Source organism: Xenopus laevis, chromosome 8L, assembly GCF_017654675.1.
Source record: "Xenopus laevis strain J_2021 chromosome 8L, Xenopus_laevis_v10.1, whole genome shotgun sequence".
Lineage (NCBI taxonomy): Eukaryota > Metazoa > Chordata > Amphibia > Anura > Pipidae > Xenopus > Xenopus laevis.
Window position 1 is genome coordinate 30,591,361 of NC_054385.1, and position 20,168 is coordinate 30,611,528.

The window sequence follows — 20,168 nt, forward strand, 5'->3', positions numbered from 1 at the left end:
GATACTATACATAGTTAGTTACGGGGTATATATGAGATAAGGCAAGGTATAATTACTCTCTTACTGATGCAATGTTTATTTCATTAGCTTACAGTGGAAAAGAAGTGCATTTACCCCCCCCCCTTACAGCAGCAAAACAAAGGATTGTGAGTTGCTGGAGAAGCTCACTCTTTCTTATTAGCTATTAGCATATCTTAAATGTGTGTGCCCCCGCAGCAAAATCATTTTAGATCCCCAAAACAGATGTCCTGCTTTGCAAACATATATATTTAAACTGCACATTGGGCCTACTGGAATTCTGGGACACCCAGCAATCACAGGGTTGCTCTGCCTGTTGTTGCTGCTAATGGAGAAGGAATGTAAATACAGATGTATGCATATGCAAATGGCACTGTCACATTATGTCCTAATGTAACCTACACTGACATGCCTCAGCCAGAATATGCAGGAACAAAATACACAGCTGAGATAGCATGCATTGACTGTGACTGCAGCTGGGTTTAACATTCATTTATCTTTGCTATTTTTTTTGGTATAGGTAAGAGTATATAGTCAGCAATCCCCTTTTAACTCCCTGTTACACCAGTATCAGCAAAATATTGGGAGCAGGGCATAAATATTAACACAGAGAGTGGGCACCTTGCTTAAATGCTGCTAAAAACATTTAAAAATAAAAACAAACCAATAGGATTGTTTTGCCGTCAATATGGATTTATAGTTCCCATCAACAGAAACATTGAAACCTCAACTTGATTTTAAATTTTCCCTAATTTTCCCAGATTTTGCATGATATTTTTGTAGTGATCTGAAAAATGTAAAATGGGGGTTCTGCTGTATCTGTTGTAAGTGGCATACAGAATGCATTCCTGCAGACAGAGCAATAAGGTCAGAGAAGTTTGCTCTGCCATAAAGCACTCAAAAGATGACTGTGCAGATACATCAATGTGTTTGCATGGACATTTACTTTTCACACTAGAGGTGCAGGAAAAAAAATATGAGGCACCCTACTGTACAATATGTACAACATCCTCCCTACTCCAAACTTCCATTGTTTCCAAAAATAGCAGATGGCCTCATCCTTGTTTGAAATTTCTGACCAGCAGGGAAACCTGGTCCTGTTACAAACTGCTTGGAATATTCATTCCAAGATAAAGGAAAGAGAGAAACAAAAATTGGCTCCATAGGAAACCGGGCAAACTGCATGGCAGAAAGGCCTGGTAACAATGAGGAGTCTTTATTAGAACACATTCAACCTTTATGTTAAGGTCCCATACCCAGGCTAATGGAGAGGTCTGTGCTTTGCTAAACAGATATATTCATACATACCTCTAATGTTCCCTGCTGGACGTGCATCTCTTCTCCAGATTCCTCTTGAAAACTGTGATATTGATGAATATTTTAGATAAGATATAATGCTGTATCTCTTAAGGTGGTGTGCTGGTCAGAAAAAACTCAACCTGCAAAACCTTAACCCGCACCCCACCCAAACCTGCAAAATGTTAACATTGTAGGACTCGCACCCAATGATTTCCCACTCTGTATGCTAATTATGTGTGCACCTCTGGTACCAACACAGGGAATTTATGGGAGCAGTGGAGGAGTATACTTGGCTGTTAGGGGCTTTTGTCACTTGCATGGACCAAGGAGGAAGCTGTATGCAGGAAAAGTCCAATTTGTGGTATCCAAAAGGCAGAATAATAATTTAGGCGCACCCATCTGGTGGTCAACCAACACATCACTAGTGGCCATACATGGGCTGAGAAAAGCTTTGGTGCAAGCAGGCAGATTATTGGCCCAAGTATAGGGTCCTCTGACAGGTCTGCCTGGCCGATATTGATCGGGCAGGTTTAAAAATCTGCATCGGCTTGTTGATGTGACCCTCGCCCTGATGTACTGCATTTATTTTTTTCCCCTTATTGCTCCATAACCATATACCATTGGAACTGGTAAAATGTTTGTTTGTACATGTAACTGTTTGTATGTATTGTATTTGTATCCCTGTAAAGCAGGGGTCCCCAACCTTTTTTACCCATGAGCCACATTCAAATTTAAAAAGAGTTGGAGAGCAACATCAGTATGCAAAATTTTCCTGGGGTTGTGACTGGCAACTGGTAAACCCTATGTAGACTGTCATCATACCGAAGGTTCTGTTTGGCACTACACATAGTTTTTATGCAACTACAACTTGCCTTCATGCCAGGAATTCAAAAAACAAGCACCTGCTTTAAGGGTACTGGGAGCAAAATTCAAGGGGTCAGAAAGCAACACGTTGCAATACGAGCTACTGGTTGGGGATCACTGCTGTAAAGGATGACACTACATAAATAATACTAAATAATACTAAAAACATGTTTGCTGGTTTCATAATAGTGATCACGTCAGTGCACAGTAATTTACAAAGCAAAGTTAAACTGAAGTGTCACTAACGTGGAAGTAACTGATACATTACTGAGACAGAAACATTTGGAAAGTTCTTGTTCTGCAGTTTGGCACAAATGGAGGTCTATAAATGATTTGCAGGTACGTGGATGAGCCAATATCTTTTAGAGTGTTTTTCTCTCTCTCTCTTTCTCTCTGCCACTGAGTTAGACTTTGAGTTGGGGTGCAACAGGAAGCCAGTGTGCACGGATACCCTGTAATTAATGCCAGTGTAAAGTCTGTAGTATGCACAGCAGTAAATAAAGCCATGTGAGAAACAGCACAGTGCATACTTGCAAAAGCAGTGTCCACTCTATATATGTGATCCCTTCATCTGCCACCTGCTTGAAGCAGGCAAAAAGACAGCTATTATTTCTTATCTTTCAGTCCATAGTTAGAGGCTGATAAAATAAAAAAACATACATTTTAATGTGCTTTGCAGTCTACCAGCATCATAATATACCTGATTATAGAACATTGTTTACTATACAGGTATGGCACTTGGATTCAGGTATGGGCTTTCTGGATAAGGGGTCTTTTTGTAATTGGATCTCCACACTTTAAGGGGGTTATTAACTAAAGGTTGAGTTGTGTTTTCCATGCATGTTTAATACCGTATTGACATAGCATTACAAGCATGTTTATTACTGTGCTGTGTAGGCCTTGCATGCTGATGCACAAAATGAGCCATGGATGCACTGGGCAACCATGCAAGATCCTGCTACCTCTGGCACATTGGCTGTTGCTTCAGATACCATATTACTCTCTCTCGTGGCAGGCGCCAGACTATTATATCTTCAAGGAAATCCTCAGTTTCCTACCTGCGTGAGAGGTTATGCCACCCTTGTACACGTGCATGAAACGAGATGCTTATGAATTAAATATAGAATGCTGGGATAAAGTGATTAAAGGGAATCCCCAGTTCTCTTATAAAAGGACTATCTGGTAATCCTATTTCACGCTTTAGGCAGAATAAGCTAGAAGAATCCAAACCACAGCAAAGAATAAGCACAGACTAAGCCATTTCCATGTGCCATTAACCCAGAATTATTTCAGAATGTGCCCTTTAACACCAACAATCAGAAAAAGTTGCCAGGGAAAAAAAGCGTGACTTTTTCAGGCTTTTTTATGCTACCAAACTGTGACAGCTTGAATACGAAAATAGTCCATGTATGAGATTGACATGTATAAGTCAATTGCAGATGCCCCTTTTACAGCTGGAAGATCTTTCTTTGATTCAGGGTTTTAGAGGTTTTCAGATATGTTTAACGCTGCAACAGTACAAAAAAGTCATAGTTATTGTGCTTCAACTCTAAAAAGTCACCGTTTTCATGACTTTTCTGCAAAGACATAATCTGCTCCCAAATTTGAGGCTCTGAATTTTGACAGATTTAGGAGTAGCATGTGCCCCCACCCATCCAAAATCTTTCTTTTCAGTTTTCAGAGTGTTAGAGATACTGGGACACTCTATCATTCGTTATGCAATTCTCTTGGATACTTTTGCTTTCAAGTATAATTTATATTATACATTATTTAATTAGATATTTTAGTGTTGTGGAAGGAGGCCTAGGGGCCTCTTTTATTGGTTTCACCCTTTTTAAAGTCTGGTAGGCATGAAAGGAATGCTTGTGGGATTTGAAAATACATCGTCTAAAGAAAATCCTGTTTATTTTTTCCCCTTAATTTATTTAGCAGATGATCAAACTCTCGGCCAAATCACAATGCTCTGCCAAATGGGACAGAGCCGAGTTTATAAATAGATGCTGAATCTGTAACAGAGTTTTTGCATCCACTGATCCCTGTAACATGGGTCAAAGGTCTTGCTGCCATCTTTAATTTCTTTATGGAAACATTTACAAAGAGGTCAGATCTAAATTCAAGCATAGAAGGTCTATCAAGCATTGTCTGACTCAGCCACACTCTCTGGCATTTAAATATGCAGAGGATTTGCTGAGAAGAATGTCCAAAATTACCTTTTGTAGGCTAGTTTTTTACTTCAGGGGAATCTCACCCTGATTCATCCCTTACAGAAACCCTTGTTTTATAAGATGGGGATTGTCCCATTACTATTTGGGATGGGGCAGTTTTATTCTTTTTCTCCTTTGATATATAGAGCCACAACAAAGTTTGCAGTGAAATAATTTAAGGATTATGAATTTAAAGTAGCAGGATTCCAGGGCTGTAACAGATACTTCATTTTGTTCTGCCAACACATGTTGGACTTCAATTGTAGCCATGCCTTCTATTGGCCTAAACAGGAATTTGCCTCCTAGTCAAGCAAGCTGGGGCTTATATCAGTCATAAATAAATGTGATCTTAAGCAGGAGGTAATTATTTTGAGTTTGTAAGATGAGCCTAACTCATATTCACATCAGCAATAAGCTTAATGTTCAATAAAGGGTGCATAAACAGTGGTTCAATGGGATCATCATCAACATGCTGCACTGTAAGGGATCAGAGGTAGGATCTAGGGATTTGTGACCTTTTGGCCACTGTCTCTAGGAACTCCATCCTCGGGGATGATGCTTGGACTGCCAATGGGCCAAAATAGACAATTGTGATTTGAGATGGAAAAGCTGAAAAACTAGTATGGGAATTCCTTAAAAAGTTTTTTGTAATCCAAAGTGGAAGTCAGTTTTCTGCTTTGCTGCTTGAAATTAATATTATTTACAACTTTTCTTGATACAATAAAAAGTCAGATTAAGCTTCATATCATTGAAAGGTGAAGAATAAAGGCCTTTATTTCCATATGTAGATCAGTTCTGAACATCATGTAGCATGTAAAATACTTTTTGGGAAAGGAAACACCTCGTATCCTAAGTTTATGTTCTATCTCAGCCGATCTTCAGGTTCTAGACAATGGGAAGAGCCAATTCAATCTAATATGAATTCGTACTGTTGTACAAAGGAGGAAATATGAACGCAAATGTAAAATTCCGTAACACTATTAAACTATCTAAATAATGCTGAGCTCTTTAATCAGGAGCAGGGGAGGAAATCGCTGATGCCTCCAGTATTCTGGCTGGATCTGATGAGCAGACAGCCTTGAGTTGCTGCCAGATGTATTCACCTTATCTAGTTCTCTACAGCGCTGAAATAGCTTTTCCAGCTCCTCCCCTGTGTGAAGGCCCTTTGCCCCTGCATGTGACTCAATGGTCATTTGAGGTTATCCCAGAAGGCAGCACGGTTCTGACACCCGCACACCAGCATGCAAAGCCTACAGACCTTCTAGAAACGGAGAATTCTGCTTTAAGACCAATAAAACTAACTGCTCAGAATAAAAATATAAAAACTTCACACGTGAATGGATTCTTGCATGAATGGATTTTCACCGCACAATTAAAACTGACAAGTAAACAATGCTAATCTTATTTGACCTACTCCATAGAGACTTCAGTGTTGCGTATGGCTCTCATTCTTTCATTTTCTTGGCTCCCAACTTATAATGGCCATTCATTAAACCATAAAAAAGAAGAGTGAATTGTACACATATACGTTGGTTTATGGTACACTACCTTGCATATCATCACCATGGACATTATACCAACCTCATTATAATATTTGGTTAGTGGTTACTGTCTACTTTTGACTCTCTTTTAAAGAGGCAATATACTGTCTTGTTTAGCAAAAAAAAAAACTATGTTATTCATTAAGCTAAACAGGTCAAACTTTGAAACTAAAGGTAGCCATTTCTTTTGTTATGACTGGTATGACAGCCATTGTATTATGTGGCTAGAATATGATGCCATCTTTGGATTTATACACATCGGTGAGACAAGTGTTCTGCATCCTAAGCCCTATACAGGTTACTGTAGGCTCAATGCACTGGAATATTCATTGCAGCAAAACCCTCATAAATAGTATAGATTTGTCTTTAATAATTCAGTATTCTGTGGGTATTAATTCCTCCTGACAATATAATGCAGTGTAAAAGTCAAGTGGATAATGCTCTGATAGCTAACCTATTACAACTGCTCTCACTGCTATTGTGAGCTATAATAGGGGCTAGTCCTACTGCTAGTTTGTCTTTATTTGTAGGTGTAGGCTCCCATCAATTGATCCAATCGACTTACTCGAGTCTTAAGATACTGTAGCTAATATAACACCATCCTTCCATTTTACATTAATACGGTACCTAGAAGCCTGGCATACAAAAATGTCCTGTTTCTCAGTGGGCCTACCTGAATGGAAGCCACCTCTTTCCACACATACCTAGAGCAGGAGCAACAACACCTTCTACCACAAGAACTTTATATACATTTCTCACTCTCTGATTACACTCATGCTACAGCTTCTTCCTTGCCACATGTACCCAACTGCTATCTATATTCTTCACATGCAAGTTCTGGAATCTGTCTTATGCTCACTACCATAAATGTTTAAATTGTGTCCACCTTCAACAAATGTTTAAATTGTGTCCACCTTCAACAATCCACTCAATGACCAATATGTAATAAAGCCCACTGATTGAGTTTAGCACTCTGGTAACCCTCGAGTGTATTTGCATTCCTATCTATTGTGCTCCTACCCAACTCGCCTTTATACAGCACAGAGCAATATAAGAAGCCCTTATGCCCTACAGGTATGGGATCCGTTATCCATAAACCTGTTATCCAAAAAGCTCTGAATTACAGAAAGGCCATCTCCCATAGACTCCATTTCATCCAAATAATACAGATCTTTGAAAACGATTTCCTTTTTCTCTGTAATAATTAAACAGTACATTGTACTAAGATATACTTTATCCTTGTTGGAAGCAAAACCAGCCTATTGGGTTTACTGAATTTAGACGGTTATGTATTAAAAGTTGAGTTTAGTTTCACAAAAAAAAACTCGAGGGAAAAAAACTTTTTTTTTATTATGCCCTGAAACTACAAAAAGTCCAAATCCAAAAATATTTAGCTAAAACCTGTCGAATTCATGTAAAAGTCAATGGCAAAGGTTTCTTTAACCATTTGAAGATGTTTTTTGCCATCACGATTTTTGGGTGTTTTACATTGGTTTTAACTCGAAAACTCGATTCTAGGTATTCAAGTTTTTTTCCTGATAGCATTCAATCGAGTTTTTTTACATTCTGATTTTTTTCAGAAATAAGCAAACATTTGAGTTTGTTGAAATTGTGAGTTTATTTGAGTTGGCAAAACCCTCACAGATTTTTGATTAAATAAACCCCTTGATTTTTTAATGATTTTCTATTATCTATCCAAATTATAGAAGAACCACTTATACACAAAACCCCAGGTCCCAAGCATCCTGGGTAACAGGTCCCATGCCTGTTTAATAGACTATGTACTCCCTGCTATTAAGTGGTAGGACAGACCGGGGTTTTTTTTGGATTTTTCTAACAAATAAAAAAAAAAACAAATACAAAAAGTATTGTAGAAATGATACCTATATTGGCTAACAATAAAAATACATTGCAAGCTTTCAGAGCACCAAGGCCCCTTCGTCAGGTAAAATACAAATGAAAGCTAGAAAGGCACAGATAAACTTGCAATGTATTTTTGCTACTGACTCACACAGTACCATCGTTTTTGTACTGGATTTTTCTGTAATTTGGATTAACCATACCATTTTCTGCTAAAAAAAATCATTCAAACATTAAATTAACCCAATAGGATTGTTTTACCTCCAATATGGATTAATTATATCTTAGTTATGATCAAGTACAAGCTAATGTTTTATTAATACAGAGAAAAAGGAAATCATTAGGATAAAATGGAGTCTGTAGGAGACTGGATAATGGGTTTCTGGATAATGGATCCCATACCTGTACTTATTCTTGATTTAATCTGCATTATCTCTTAAAAAGTAGCAAGACTGTGCCCTCAATTACCCTCGATCACTAGTACAAGATGCTACATTGCCACAGGACTGTGACCTTATAAGGGCCCCCAAAACATATTGTTTCAATAACCGTTCTCTTCGTTCCATGACATGTCTGTAAACAGAGCGCATTCGATGAAAAGTACCTTCTATCAATTCCATGATCATCATCTGCTAAAGCACATCCAGGAATAGTACGTTGCATAAAACTTAACCTTTATTAAATGGAAGGGTTGCCACCTTGACATTTATCTGCCCAGAGACTTTCTTCAGCGATTAATGCTATAGAAAGGCAGCTGCTGGTAGCTTTGTGTAATACTATCTCACAATGAAGGATAAAGGGAGACCAGATTTCAGTCTGCCTTGTAATGGTCATTACTTTGACCCTGTTCAATTATGTAATTGTTACAGGCGTTTTCATACATAAGCTATTGGGGCAGATTCAACAAAGGTCGAAAAAGTGAGTGTTATTTATAACATGCCTTAAAAATGTTATCAGTTCTTATATTTTTAGAATTAACGATCAATTCACTAAAAGTTCACTTGTCTAACTTAAGAAGCGATATTTTTACGTTCATTTTCGATGAATTGTGTGCGGTATTTTATAGCATGCGTTATTTTGTGTGATATTTTAAGGCATTTGATATTGTCACACGTTATTAGTGCAATCTATAGCACCTAAGAAATTTAGTAGAAGTCTCTTTTTACAGTATTCTAGTCATTCCTTTCCCTGGGAAACTTAATATAATTCCATGACACAGAACGTAGTGCATTCTGGATCTGCCCAAGGTATCATGAAAAAGTGTTAGTGGCTGTAGATAAGTCTCCAGTTCCTCATAAAGGTCTTTAATTGCTGCCCGACAGCTCCTCACTACATCTTCCTCTATTAATCCATCTGATGTTGTTTAGTAACGTCTACTCCTGGAAGGTGTTACATTTTACAGAAATTATCGCACTATTTTATGATTTTATCGCTTAAAAGATGTTAGTGAATAATGCATTAGGATTAATTCTATTCTATATTGAATCAGCCCCATTGTGTTTAATGTGTTATCTAATCTCCTACATTTGCTCAACCCTAGTACATACCCAAGTGCCCCACATAACTGTTGCTGGAGGCCCATTTGCATCCCATTTGCATGGCTAGCAACAAATTAAGACTTTATATATTACACAGATTCCAGAACTGGGAGGGAAATAATATAAATACTCTCTTAGTAGAATCAATATGTGAATGTGACATTTAGACCTACAAATAAAATAAAGATGTCTGCTAAGTTTAAAGCCAAGATACATAAGAAACACACAATGTCAATTTCTAAATAAATCAAAAGATGACAGAAATATAGAGATGAAGGAAGCTCAAATGAAGCATCAAGGGCACAGTGCAAATAAAAGGAAAGCAGTTTGCATATAAATGGACTTTGTAAGAAGCTGCTTATAGTGGTGCCAGTCTAAAAATAATGCAGTGAGGTGCCTGATGTCTTATATATAGGTATGGGACCTGGTATCCAGAATGCCCAGGACCTGGAGTTTTCCGGATAAGGGATATTTCTGTAATTTGGATCTCTACTAAAAAAAAAATTTAAACATAAATTAAACCCAATAGGATTGTTTTGCCTCCAATAAAGATTTATTATATCTTAGTTGGTATCCAGTAAAAGGCATTGAGGTATTGTTTTCTCATTACAAAGAAAAAAGGAAAACAATTTTGAATGATTTGATTAAAATGGTAGATAGCCTTCCTATAAGAGCTTTCTGGATAAAGGGTTTCCGGATAACAGATCCAATACCTGTACCATGTGGTGCAGGCACTCACATATAACCGGATGTACATTTGCCTGGGTGCAGGACAACAAAATCAAGGTGAAAAAGATTAATTGAAAAATAATGTATTTTTTTTACTGTTTTTATACAGTTATTTTCGATTAAGTGAGTGTGTGGTTCTTTGTTACCTGACACATAAATATATATATCTAATATGTGTACTTTCGTTATGCATTTTAACTGTTAGCTATATTAAAATATTTTCTATTGTAGATCAAACTGAATTCATAATATATGTACAAGGATTTACATTGATAGCTTCAGATTAACCATCATGATAACAGTTTCTCTTGAGAGTTGCTTAAAAGGGCTATTAAGGGGTTGCTTGGTGTTTATGCGTGGCCACTTCTATTTAATCATATCTATAGACCAGTGCTGCCCATCTTATTATATTAAGTGGGTCGATTTTTTTCTTATATAGTATGTTTGGGGATTAAATTAAAATTATGGTCATAGAATGAAGCCTATGGAGCCTTTGAGTAGACTGGGGGTTATAAAAATACTTTCAATGGTAATTTCCAGCCTCTGGTCCTCCAGTTGGACAGCCTTACTATATACCATGTTGTCCTTCTGACCACTTAGTGCTCCTTGTAAGAGGATAATCAAACTAGTTATGGGTTAGGAGGACATATGATGTAGGTTTTCTTTCTACAGAAGAATGTGCAATTATAGTTATCAACTGAAAACACTAGTGAAAAAAGAACTCACCTTCAGCTGCTCTCTTGAAGAAGACTTTGCAGCTGCCACACGTAAGGGCTCCATAGTGGCAGCCAGAGGCCTCATCGCCACAGATCAGACAGGTTTTTTGCGGTGGGAAGTAATAATCAATGGGCAACAGGTGATCTCTTCCTCCTTCAAGCCTATAAGGACAATAAAAAGCAGGCTCTTAAAAGGAGTCAATATTCAACCTCTATACACAGAACACAAGGTTAATATACAGAATTAAGCCAAAGGCTACCAGCACATTTATTGTATAGAGTATTATGTAAGAGGATGTATTAAAGAGTAACTAAAACAAAAACTGCATTCAAATGAGTACTTAAACACCTGTAGAACCACTGGAAAAGTCAGGTTGGTGCCTATTTTTCACTATGGGATTATGCAGCAACCTGATTGACTAAAGTGCACCTTAGGTATTGAAATGGGCTAGAATTAATGTAACATGAATTCAGGTGCTTAGTGATGTCATCAGCTGTAATCAATGATTGGTGATATAACTTATGTTGCAAGCGCCTTGTTGAAACTTAAGTATTATTAAAAAAAATACTCATTGGAACTTGAGAATTATAATACACAAAGACACGTGGGAAGACCATGACCTGTAAAAAATCTGCTTGGGTTGAGGAAGTCGACCTGCGTCTGCTCCCAACCGGCAAGGCCCCTCTATTTTTAGACCTGCCCATCTCTGACATCAAGAAATGGGGTGGGGCAGATGCACCTATAAATAGAAGCTGCAGTTGACAGAAGTCAGCAGAGTAAAGTCCAGGTGAAGTCAGCCCAAACCCGCCCTACCCGCAGGTTCAGTGGGTTTTGGGACGGCCCGCACATCACTAAGGCCTTGTGGGGTGTACAGTCACCTTAGTGACTTCTGATATGCTTATATTTTACAGTACAGAGTACATTATTCCCTATGTGAGAGGCAGACTATACCATGGCCAAACTTAAAGTCCAGGCCAAATAAAAGGCAAGTCATTTAAAACCCACAAAATAGTCAGTCAATCGGTCCAAGATACTGCCATCTAATTTACATTTTAGTAATAAGTTATATTGTAATAGCTTTCAGTATTTTGTAGACGGTTGTATTCTAGGACAATTTTCTCTTGGTTTCCATTTTTATTTGTTGTGGTTATTTTATTTATTGTGAAATCTGATACCTATGGTCATTGACCCTATATACCAGACCGTGGTGTCTACAACAAACTGGATGGGCTAAAGGCTTAAGAAGTAATAAAAATAATTATAATAAAAACAATCCAGGCCCAAACAAACCTGCCATCTTTATCTGGGGTGGATCACGCTAGTAATTAGACTGAACATTAAATTACAGGTTAGAAAGGCAAAATTCAAGAACTATAAACACTTCAAACTATTGGGTGGCAACTCCAACTAACAACTTCCCTGCTATTTTTATGCCAAGGAATACAGAACAGTGGGGAAAAGAATTAGGAAGAACATTCTCTCCAGAGCAACAAAGAGTTTTGTCTTGAACTCCCAAACTCAGCTTAGTTTCCAGGATTCAAGAAACTAAACCAAGAGGGTACAAGTGCCCATTACTACTGAATGTGTAGTTAAATAAGTAATCACCACCCTGTCTGTGGTTGACACTTTTACAGAACTTAGGTGGTCCTGCAAGCTTATTTAAATACCTAACTCATTCCAAGAGACAGAGACCTCCTCTGGATTCTGCTATAGCCGTCATTAGCAGGGATACCTGGACCCAATCAGAAATGAAAAGACAGCCTGATGAGCTTTCTAATAACTGTGTCATGGGAAATCATCCTAGCTAGAAGGAATAAACACATTATTCCCTGTGTTTGATGGTTGGTAGAAGAGGCCGCAATGCAATGAGGCTACAATGGTGATTAGAAGATCCTGAACTCCACTGACTTCTGTTACTTTACAGCAATTCACTTCACTTTACAACAATGATCACGAGTCAGAGATATAAATTAATGACATTGTGATGATAACCTGGATTCTCGAACACCTCCTCCATGCTCAATACCCAAATCACCTTGTATTGGGTTATCACTGTACATTTTACCTTGTCATGTTTTATTTGAAAATACATGATGAATGGCTAATAATAATAATAATAAGAGACATAATGCAAGTTCAAACAGTCTGCAGTATGTATCTATATTATTGTAAAGGCTTTCACAAGGTAGTTTAGAGGGCCTGTTCACTTTAAATTCATAAAATACCAGTGGTACAGTAACTTAAAAACTAGAGGGTAGATATGTTTCTTCCAAAAAGCTCTGTGGCCGTAGATATTAATAACAACTGGGACTGTGTTCACTCAGGTTGCAAAAGCCAATACAGGTGCTGGAACTGATTGAGTCATCATCCATGGGTTCTCTGTCCAGAAAGTAGGACTTTGTGCAGAATTGGGTAAGAAAATAAATTCTTCTTAAGACTTAAGGTTAGAAAAATGGTCCTTTATGTCTGTGAATCCAACAAAATATTTCTGAGACGTATATTTCTTTATTTATTTTTCGTTTTAGCAACAAAACAATATGAAAACCACTGGAATATCCCCAGTAATTTTAATTAAGACAGTAATTAGCATAACCTCTCTCTCATAACAAAGATGTCAGAGGACAGTGAAATGACGGGAAAAAAACGAATGTAAATCACTGCAGGTATTGCCAAGCTGTAATGAGTAACGTTTTAATGTTTGCAGAGGCCTGGGGTGATTTGTGGGCCTCAAAGTGCATTTGGACATTATTTCTTTGGCTTTACTTAAATCTCAGAGTCACCTTGCTGGAGCTTTTTAAAACCAGGTTATTTTCTCAAAAGGGTATCTTCCAAATAAATCAGCCGCACCAAAACAGCAGCACACCCTTCGCTGCATGCCTGATGCTTGTAAGCCACTTATTCATCCCTAATGATAACTGGGAAATGCTATTCAACAGGCTTTCAGATCCAATCACCGCTAATTAACTGCATGCTCAGCCGCAGCATTTCCTCCCTGATAATTAAAGCTTTGCCATGTCTGGCACAATTCACCAATTATCACCGTGATCACTTGATTGCCAAATAGTTTACGGCTTAAGCAGTTTCTGTTTCAGGTGTCCCTCTGGTGGCATCATTAACCCTTGGCGCATGGAATACAAGCATGTATATATTAAACTCGTTATATGTCCCCGCAGGTTTGTGAGTCCACTAGGGTGCTTAACATTCCACGGCAACTCAATCACTCGCCACGGAAAGAAGCCGAAAAACCGCAGAATTCTACTAGGAAAAAAGTATCCTGCTGGGTAAATGTGTATCAAGCGCTGATCTGTTTTCATGAGCAATTTAATCTTCACTTCGAGCTCATAAAGATTCAGAAAGTGGATTGTGCCTCTGCTGCTTGTGATATATACGCCAAGAGAGACTTTCTTGCCGTATTCGCCTGGAAGAGTTTCATGTAGGAAGAAAATTTTCTGAGCTACAGTACAGTGGGGTTTTTTTTATAACACTTACGCAGAGAGAGTTAAACAATGATAATTAAAACAAAAAGCCAAAAAGAAAAAGAAAATATCACAGTCAGCAACAATTTCCTTTTGTTCCAGTGATGCACTTAATCCTGAATTTGGTTCAGCATTCATCCAAATACTCCTACTGTACATTTTGCAGGATTTGGATTTCGGCGAATCCAAAGTGTTCAGCCAAGGTGAATGTGAACCCTTAAAGCAATCATGTTAAAGCTCTGAACTGCCAAATTGTTTTGCTCACACCGGACGCAACTTTTTGTCAAAATTTGGGTTCAGGTTAGATATGGTATTTACATTAATCTTTTGAGGATTGTTAGGGATTCACAGAATCCCAGATAAGGTTCATAATTCAGCCAAATGTGAGTCATTTTTGCCATAATTCAGCCGAATCCAAGTGTATGGCCAAGCTGAATCAGTCCACATGAACAAGAAAATAAAAAAAAATTCTGCACCAATCTGCCCAAATCCTTCAAGAAAAATGTGACACTTGGCAAAATCCCACAACAGTTGATTTGGTGCATCCCTAGATTCGGCCAAGTCCACAAATGACGGATTCTGTGCAGCCATATTTTATTTATTGGGGTAAATCTTGATATAACTCCCCTCCCATTCTACCCCTTAAGATGGTTTACCATTTGGGAATAAGCAGTGTACAGGTATGGGACTTGTTATCCAGAATGCTTGGGACTTGGGGTTTCCGGATAAGGGGTCTGTCTGTAATTTGGATCTTCATACCGTACGTCTACTTAAAAATAATTGAAATATGAATTAAACCCAATAGGATTGGTCTGCCGTCAAAAAGAATTAATTATATCATAGTTGGGATCATGTACAAGGTTCTGTTTTATTATTACAGAGAAAAAGGTAAACCATTTTATATTTTTTAACTATTTGATTAAAATGTCCATGGGAGATGACTGTGCCATAATTCGGAGCCTTCTGAATAGCGGGTTATCCTTATGTGCAATCTATAAATCCCAGCAAGAAAGCAAGCCAGACTTTTGAGGCATTTCATTGCTGAAGGTTTTTCATCCTGACAGTTTTTCATCAGTGTCAGAGTAACTGTACTTGGCAGTCCCTCTCTGAGCAGGAGTGTTTTACACTATTAGCATAAAGCCTTTTTTTAAAAAATCTATCTTCTCCACAAGCAAACCTGGTCCACTCCTCTGTGATCAAACCAGTGATAAACAGGGCCTGCAATGTGCAGCCCCAACATCACTAAGGCTAGGGCCACACAGGGGCCGCTGTCTGATTTCTGCCCTACTGTGGGCAGTAACCGTAGCCTCCTCTGCATTTTGAGCCGATATCCACCGAAGTTTGTTCGCGCTGAGCCTACAGTTGGAAAAGATTTCTGCTAGCGATTTTATGCCCCCGTGTGGACTTAGTCTTAGAACCAGACTAAAGTTTGGAGAACGAATACATAGATTTTTTTTTCATTCAGCTAAAAAGCCCGCAGAGCAACATGTTACTCTGTAATTCTGTTTCTGTATTAGTTACACTGATATAATCTTTTTTTTTTTTTTTATAGCACACACAAAGCTTATAGTACTTCCTATGGGTCAGTTGAAATTATCCCAACTACTCGTGGCGCATATATTGAGAAAATAGTTTCTCAAGTGAAGCGAGGATTCTACCAATCAGCAACAAACCCACGTTTCCCAGCAAATGCTTAGAAACTGTCTTTTTAAAAGGGGGTATTTGGTTTCTTAGGACCACAAGCAAATTGTGGAAGAACTCTATCGGCAACATTAAATAACAATTCTTCCATTGCTGGTTGATATTTTGTTCAGTAGTAGTTATAAGAAAAAATGCTGCTGCTTTGGTTATTTATTAAAATCTGAATGCCAAAATCTCAAAACATTTTACGTAAAAAAACAACAACAAATTTTTCAGCATTTATATACCCGAGGATGGAAAAAGTCTGAATCCAAAAATCTGGAATCTCAGACTTGCCGAGGTTGTATATGAGTCCATTGGAGAAGTCCCGAAGATGTCCTGATCTGTGCTGGGGTTCGTGCCATAATCCGAAGATTTTGTGGTTTTCGGACAAAAAATAACCCCTGTAGTGTTGCTTGTTTTACCAAAAGGCATCCACTATAGACTTGAAAAGACCACCACCAAAGGGTGATAATGTGTGCCACTGACAGAATAACTAATGATACAATAGGACGAATCCAGTGAAGCTTTATATGTATGCCAGATGGAAGCGCTCCACTAAAATGACAAGACAAATTACTGGGTGCAAAAAGAAACAAAATGTGATGGGACAATGGCTGTTTTCTAAATGGTGGGTGAAGGTTTGACACAGAAAGGAGACCTTGGGTGACAGAGGAAATACCAATGGTGCCAACTCTTGCTCTGGATTATGCCCCAAGGCTGTGCCTGAAAAGCAGGAGCATTGCAAAGAACTGAGTTGCTGCTTAAATGATATTATAACCAAAGAAAACCTCTGATTAAGTGTTAATGTGTTAAACACCTTATTTGAATTACCATAGAGTCGAGTCTGGGCCAGAAAAACGATCTGAAACTCATGAAATGGCTCAGGTGCCAGCGAGTCTGTGGCACTATGACCACATGCATTCTGGCACCAGAAGAGGTTGGGAACAGTGTAATTGTGTATTTATAAAAGATATTTAGGTTTCATTAGTTAGCTGGTAAAAGCATCAATACATTTAACAAATAAGCAGAGGATAGAAAGAGGCATTTTCTCAAAGCCAAATCAAGGCTCAGAAAACAAGTGATAAATCAGATTACAGTATTGTTTCGCAAATTCAGACAACAAGCTAAAATATTGCAGGATTCTTTAGGGAGCTTACACTCAAAGCTAAAGAATTATCTGCAATGACTTCCAAAGAAATAGTACAGTACCTGTACTGTAAAACCCACGCTCCTGAAATATTCTGGTGATGGGTGTAAGGTTTTATCTTTTCTTTGGAATATATATAAGGCTGCCATGTTGTACCATTAACAGCACTAATATCTTTGAAATACCAAGGATGTATGGTGATTAATGAGAACTTCTAGATGAAGACGCATGATTGTATTAAAATAAATGGAAGGTCCAGCATGCACCTGAACTGTCTGCTTTATAGTCTTGCAGTGTTTGTACAGTATTTGATACACTAGGGGGCCTATTTATCATACTCTGTAAAACAATTAATGCCAGAAAAATGGTATAAAGGCTGTGTAAAATAAATGGCTAATTTATCAAGGTGTGTGTTTTATTTACTTTGGATTTATCTTATTTGTTTTACACCACTTCAGACCGTGTGTAATCCATACGGCTAGACACATACTATTCAAATCTCAGCTTGCACAGAATCCGCTCCTCCAGTGTAGCTCCACCTGAACCTTCAAATGTGGCCTCCCCTTGGCTGCAGGCAGATGCAGTAGAATTCAGTGATTTTGCATTTCGTACCCTAGGTTTTTACACAGCTATTGCTGAAAACCAATATACAGCTTGATAAATACACTGTTCTTTACACAGTGATGCCTGGTGATGTATATTGTTTTTATATATATATATATATATATATATATATATATATATATATATATATATATATATATATTTCACATTTATGATAAATAGATCCCTTAGTGTCTGATTTTAAAGTGCTGACATGACAATCATTTAAAAACATGTTTTAATCCAAATTACTTAGGGGTGTCAGAACCAGAAAAGTGTTTAAAAGACTGTGTATGATATACAGGTATGGGACCTGTTATCCAGAATCCTCTGGAGTTTTTCCACATAAAGGATCTTTCTTTAATTTGATCCTTCATGCCTTAAGTCTACTAGAAAATCATGTAAACATTAAATAAAACCAATAGGCTGGTTTTGCTTCCAATAAGGATTAATTGTATCTTAGTTTGGATCAAGTAAAAGGTACTCTTTTATTATTACAGAGAAAAAGGAAATCATTTTTAAAAATTTGGCTTATTTGGATAAAATTGAGTCTATGGGAGATGGCATTCCCGTAATTCTGAGCTTTCTGGATAACGGATCCTATATCTGTATACCTTGCTCCATAGTACCGTAGCAACGTGCTTGCAGGCTGGTTGCTGCTTAAATTTGCTGCACTGGGCCGCATATGTGTATTACAGGCTCTAATGGGCAGCAAGGTGCTAGTGTACTTGTTCTGCTCAATAAAGCCTTTAATGTGTAGATGCACCGTCAAGAACAGCAAGCCTCAGTAATATCCAACCTTCTAGAACGGTGCCACAGCCGGGTGCAAGTACACTCTATGAAAGGAAGATGTTAAAGAGAAATAAACGAATTCCTGGCATGAAAGATTTAAGCAATTAGGGGGATTCTGTGCTTAAAAATACCCGAGTCGTATCTGAGGCTTTGTTTAACCTTTCAGCAATGAGATTGAGTGAATCTGTAACTAATATGAACTGCAGCCAGCTACACTACTACACTTTAATTATAAATTAAATAATGAAACAAAGATTGTTTAAGGTCTCCTTTTCAATAACCAAATGATATAGGATGAGAGCAAATACTTAGAGCTGATATCTAACCATAAGATCACTTAAAGGGTTTGGTCACCTTTAAAGTAACTTTTAATATGATGTCGAGACGGATATTCTCAGATAAATTTCAATTGGCTTTCATTTTTTATTATTTTTTGTTTTTTTTATTTATTTTTTTATTCAGCTCTCTCCTGTTCTCCAATGTTAGCAATCTGATTGCTAGGGTCCAAATTAGCCTAGCAACCAGGTACTGCTTTGAATTAGTGACTGGAATATAATTAGGAGAGGGCCTACATAGAAAGATGAGTAATAAAAAGAAGCAATAACAGCACATTTGTAGCCTTACAGAGCATTTGATTTTTTAGATGGAGTCAGTGACCCCCATTTAAAAGCTGGAAAGAGTCACAAGTAGAAAATATCAAAAACTATAAAAAAAAGAAAAAATGAAGGCCAATGGAACAGTTTAGCCATTCTTTAACATACTAAAAGTCAACTTAAAGGTGAACCACTTCTTGAAATACGCCTGTGCATTTGGTCAGCTTTAAAAACTAGAAATCTTTCCAGGGACAAACATGTTAAAGGAACAGTGAAATAAAAAAAAAAGTGTTTTAAAGTAATAAAAATATAATAATGCAGTGTTGCGCTGCAGTGATAAAACTGCTTTGTTTGCTTCAGAAACACTACTATTGTTTATATAAATAAGCTGCTGTGTAGCAATGGGGACAGCCATTCAAAAGAGAAAAGAATTGGGTTACACAGCGGATAGCAGATTTAGAACATAATGGTGTTATCTGTTATCTACTATTTATCCTGTGCCATATAGCCTTTTTTCATTTACCACCATTGCTACACATTGCAGCGCTACACATTGCAGCTATAATAGTTCATTGCAGCTATGAACTATAATAGTGTTTCTGAAGCAAACAGAACATTTTTACCAGTGAAGGGCAACAGTACATGATATTTTCATTATTTTAAAACACTTTCTTTGTTTGGTGTAGATGTTCCTTTAACAGTCCTTGGGACAGTCCCTGAAATTAGGGACGCTTGGCAACTTTGTGGTTAGTTAATCTTCAAACCAAGCTGAAATGCGACATCAGTTAATTCAGAACAAATGCTGGCAGCAAATCCAACATTTAATTAAAATCACCGCTCCCAAATAATTGCGTTAAAAAAACACAGTAAAAGTTTCAATCACCAATAGGCAACCTTTGGCACTTCAGTTGCTATACACATCCAACGGCTAGATACCTGTGGCTAATGGACGAATGGCTGCAGCTTAATGCAACAATAGCTGGATTGCAGACGGGTGCCTATCTTTGCCCCTAAATGTTAATGGAGTATATAAAGGAACAGGTGGTTTTTATTCTGCCTTGCGTGTGCTGAGCTTTGGTGCTTTTACAAGTACGCCTGGTGGAT

The 20,168-nt window shown here is 37.7% G+C and overlaps 1 protein-coding gene across 1 annotated transcript in view; it reads right to left on the bottom strand.

Moving 5' to 3' along the window:
* Positions 1-20,168, bottom strand: part of ar.L (androgen receptor (dihydrotestosterone receptor; testicular feminization; spinal and bulbar muscular atrophy; Kennedy disease) L homeolog) — a 148,440-nt gene that overhangs the window by 50,336 nt on the left and 77,936 nt on the right. The window contains exon 2 of the mRNA XM_041572639.1: positions 10,780-10,931. Coding sequence (XP_041428573.1) covers positions 10,780-10,931 — 152 coding nt within the window. The remainder of the gene's footprint in view (positions 1-10,779; positions 10,932-20,168) is intronic.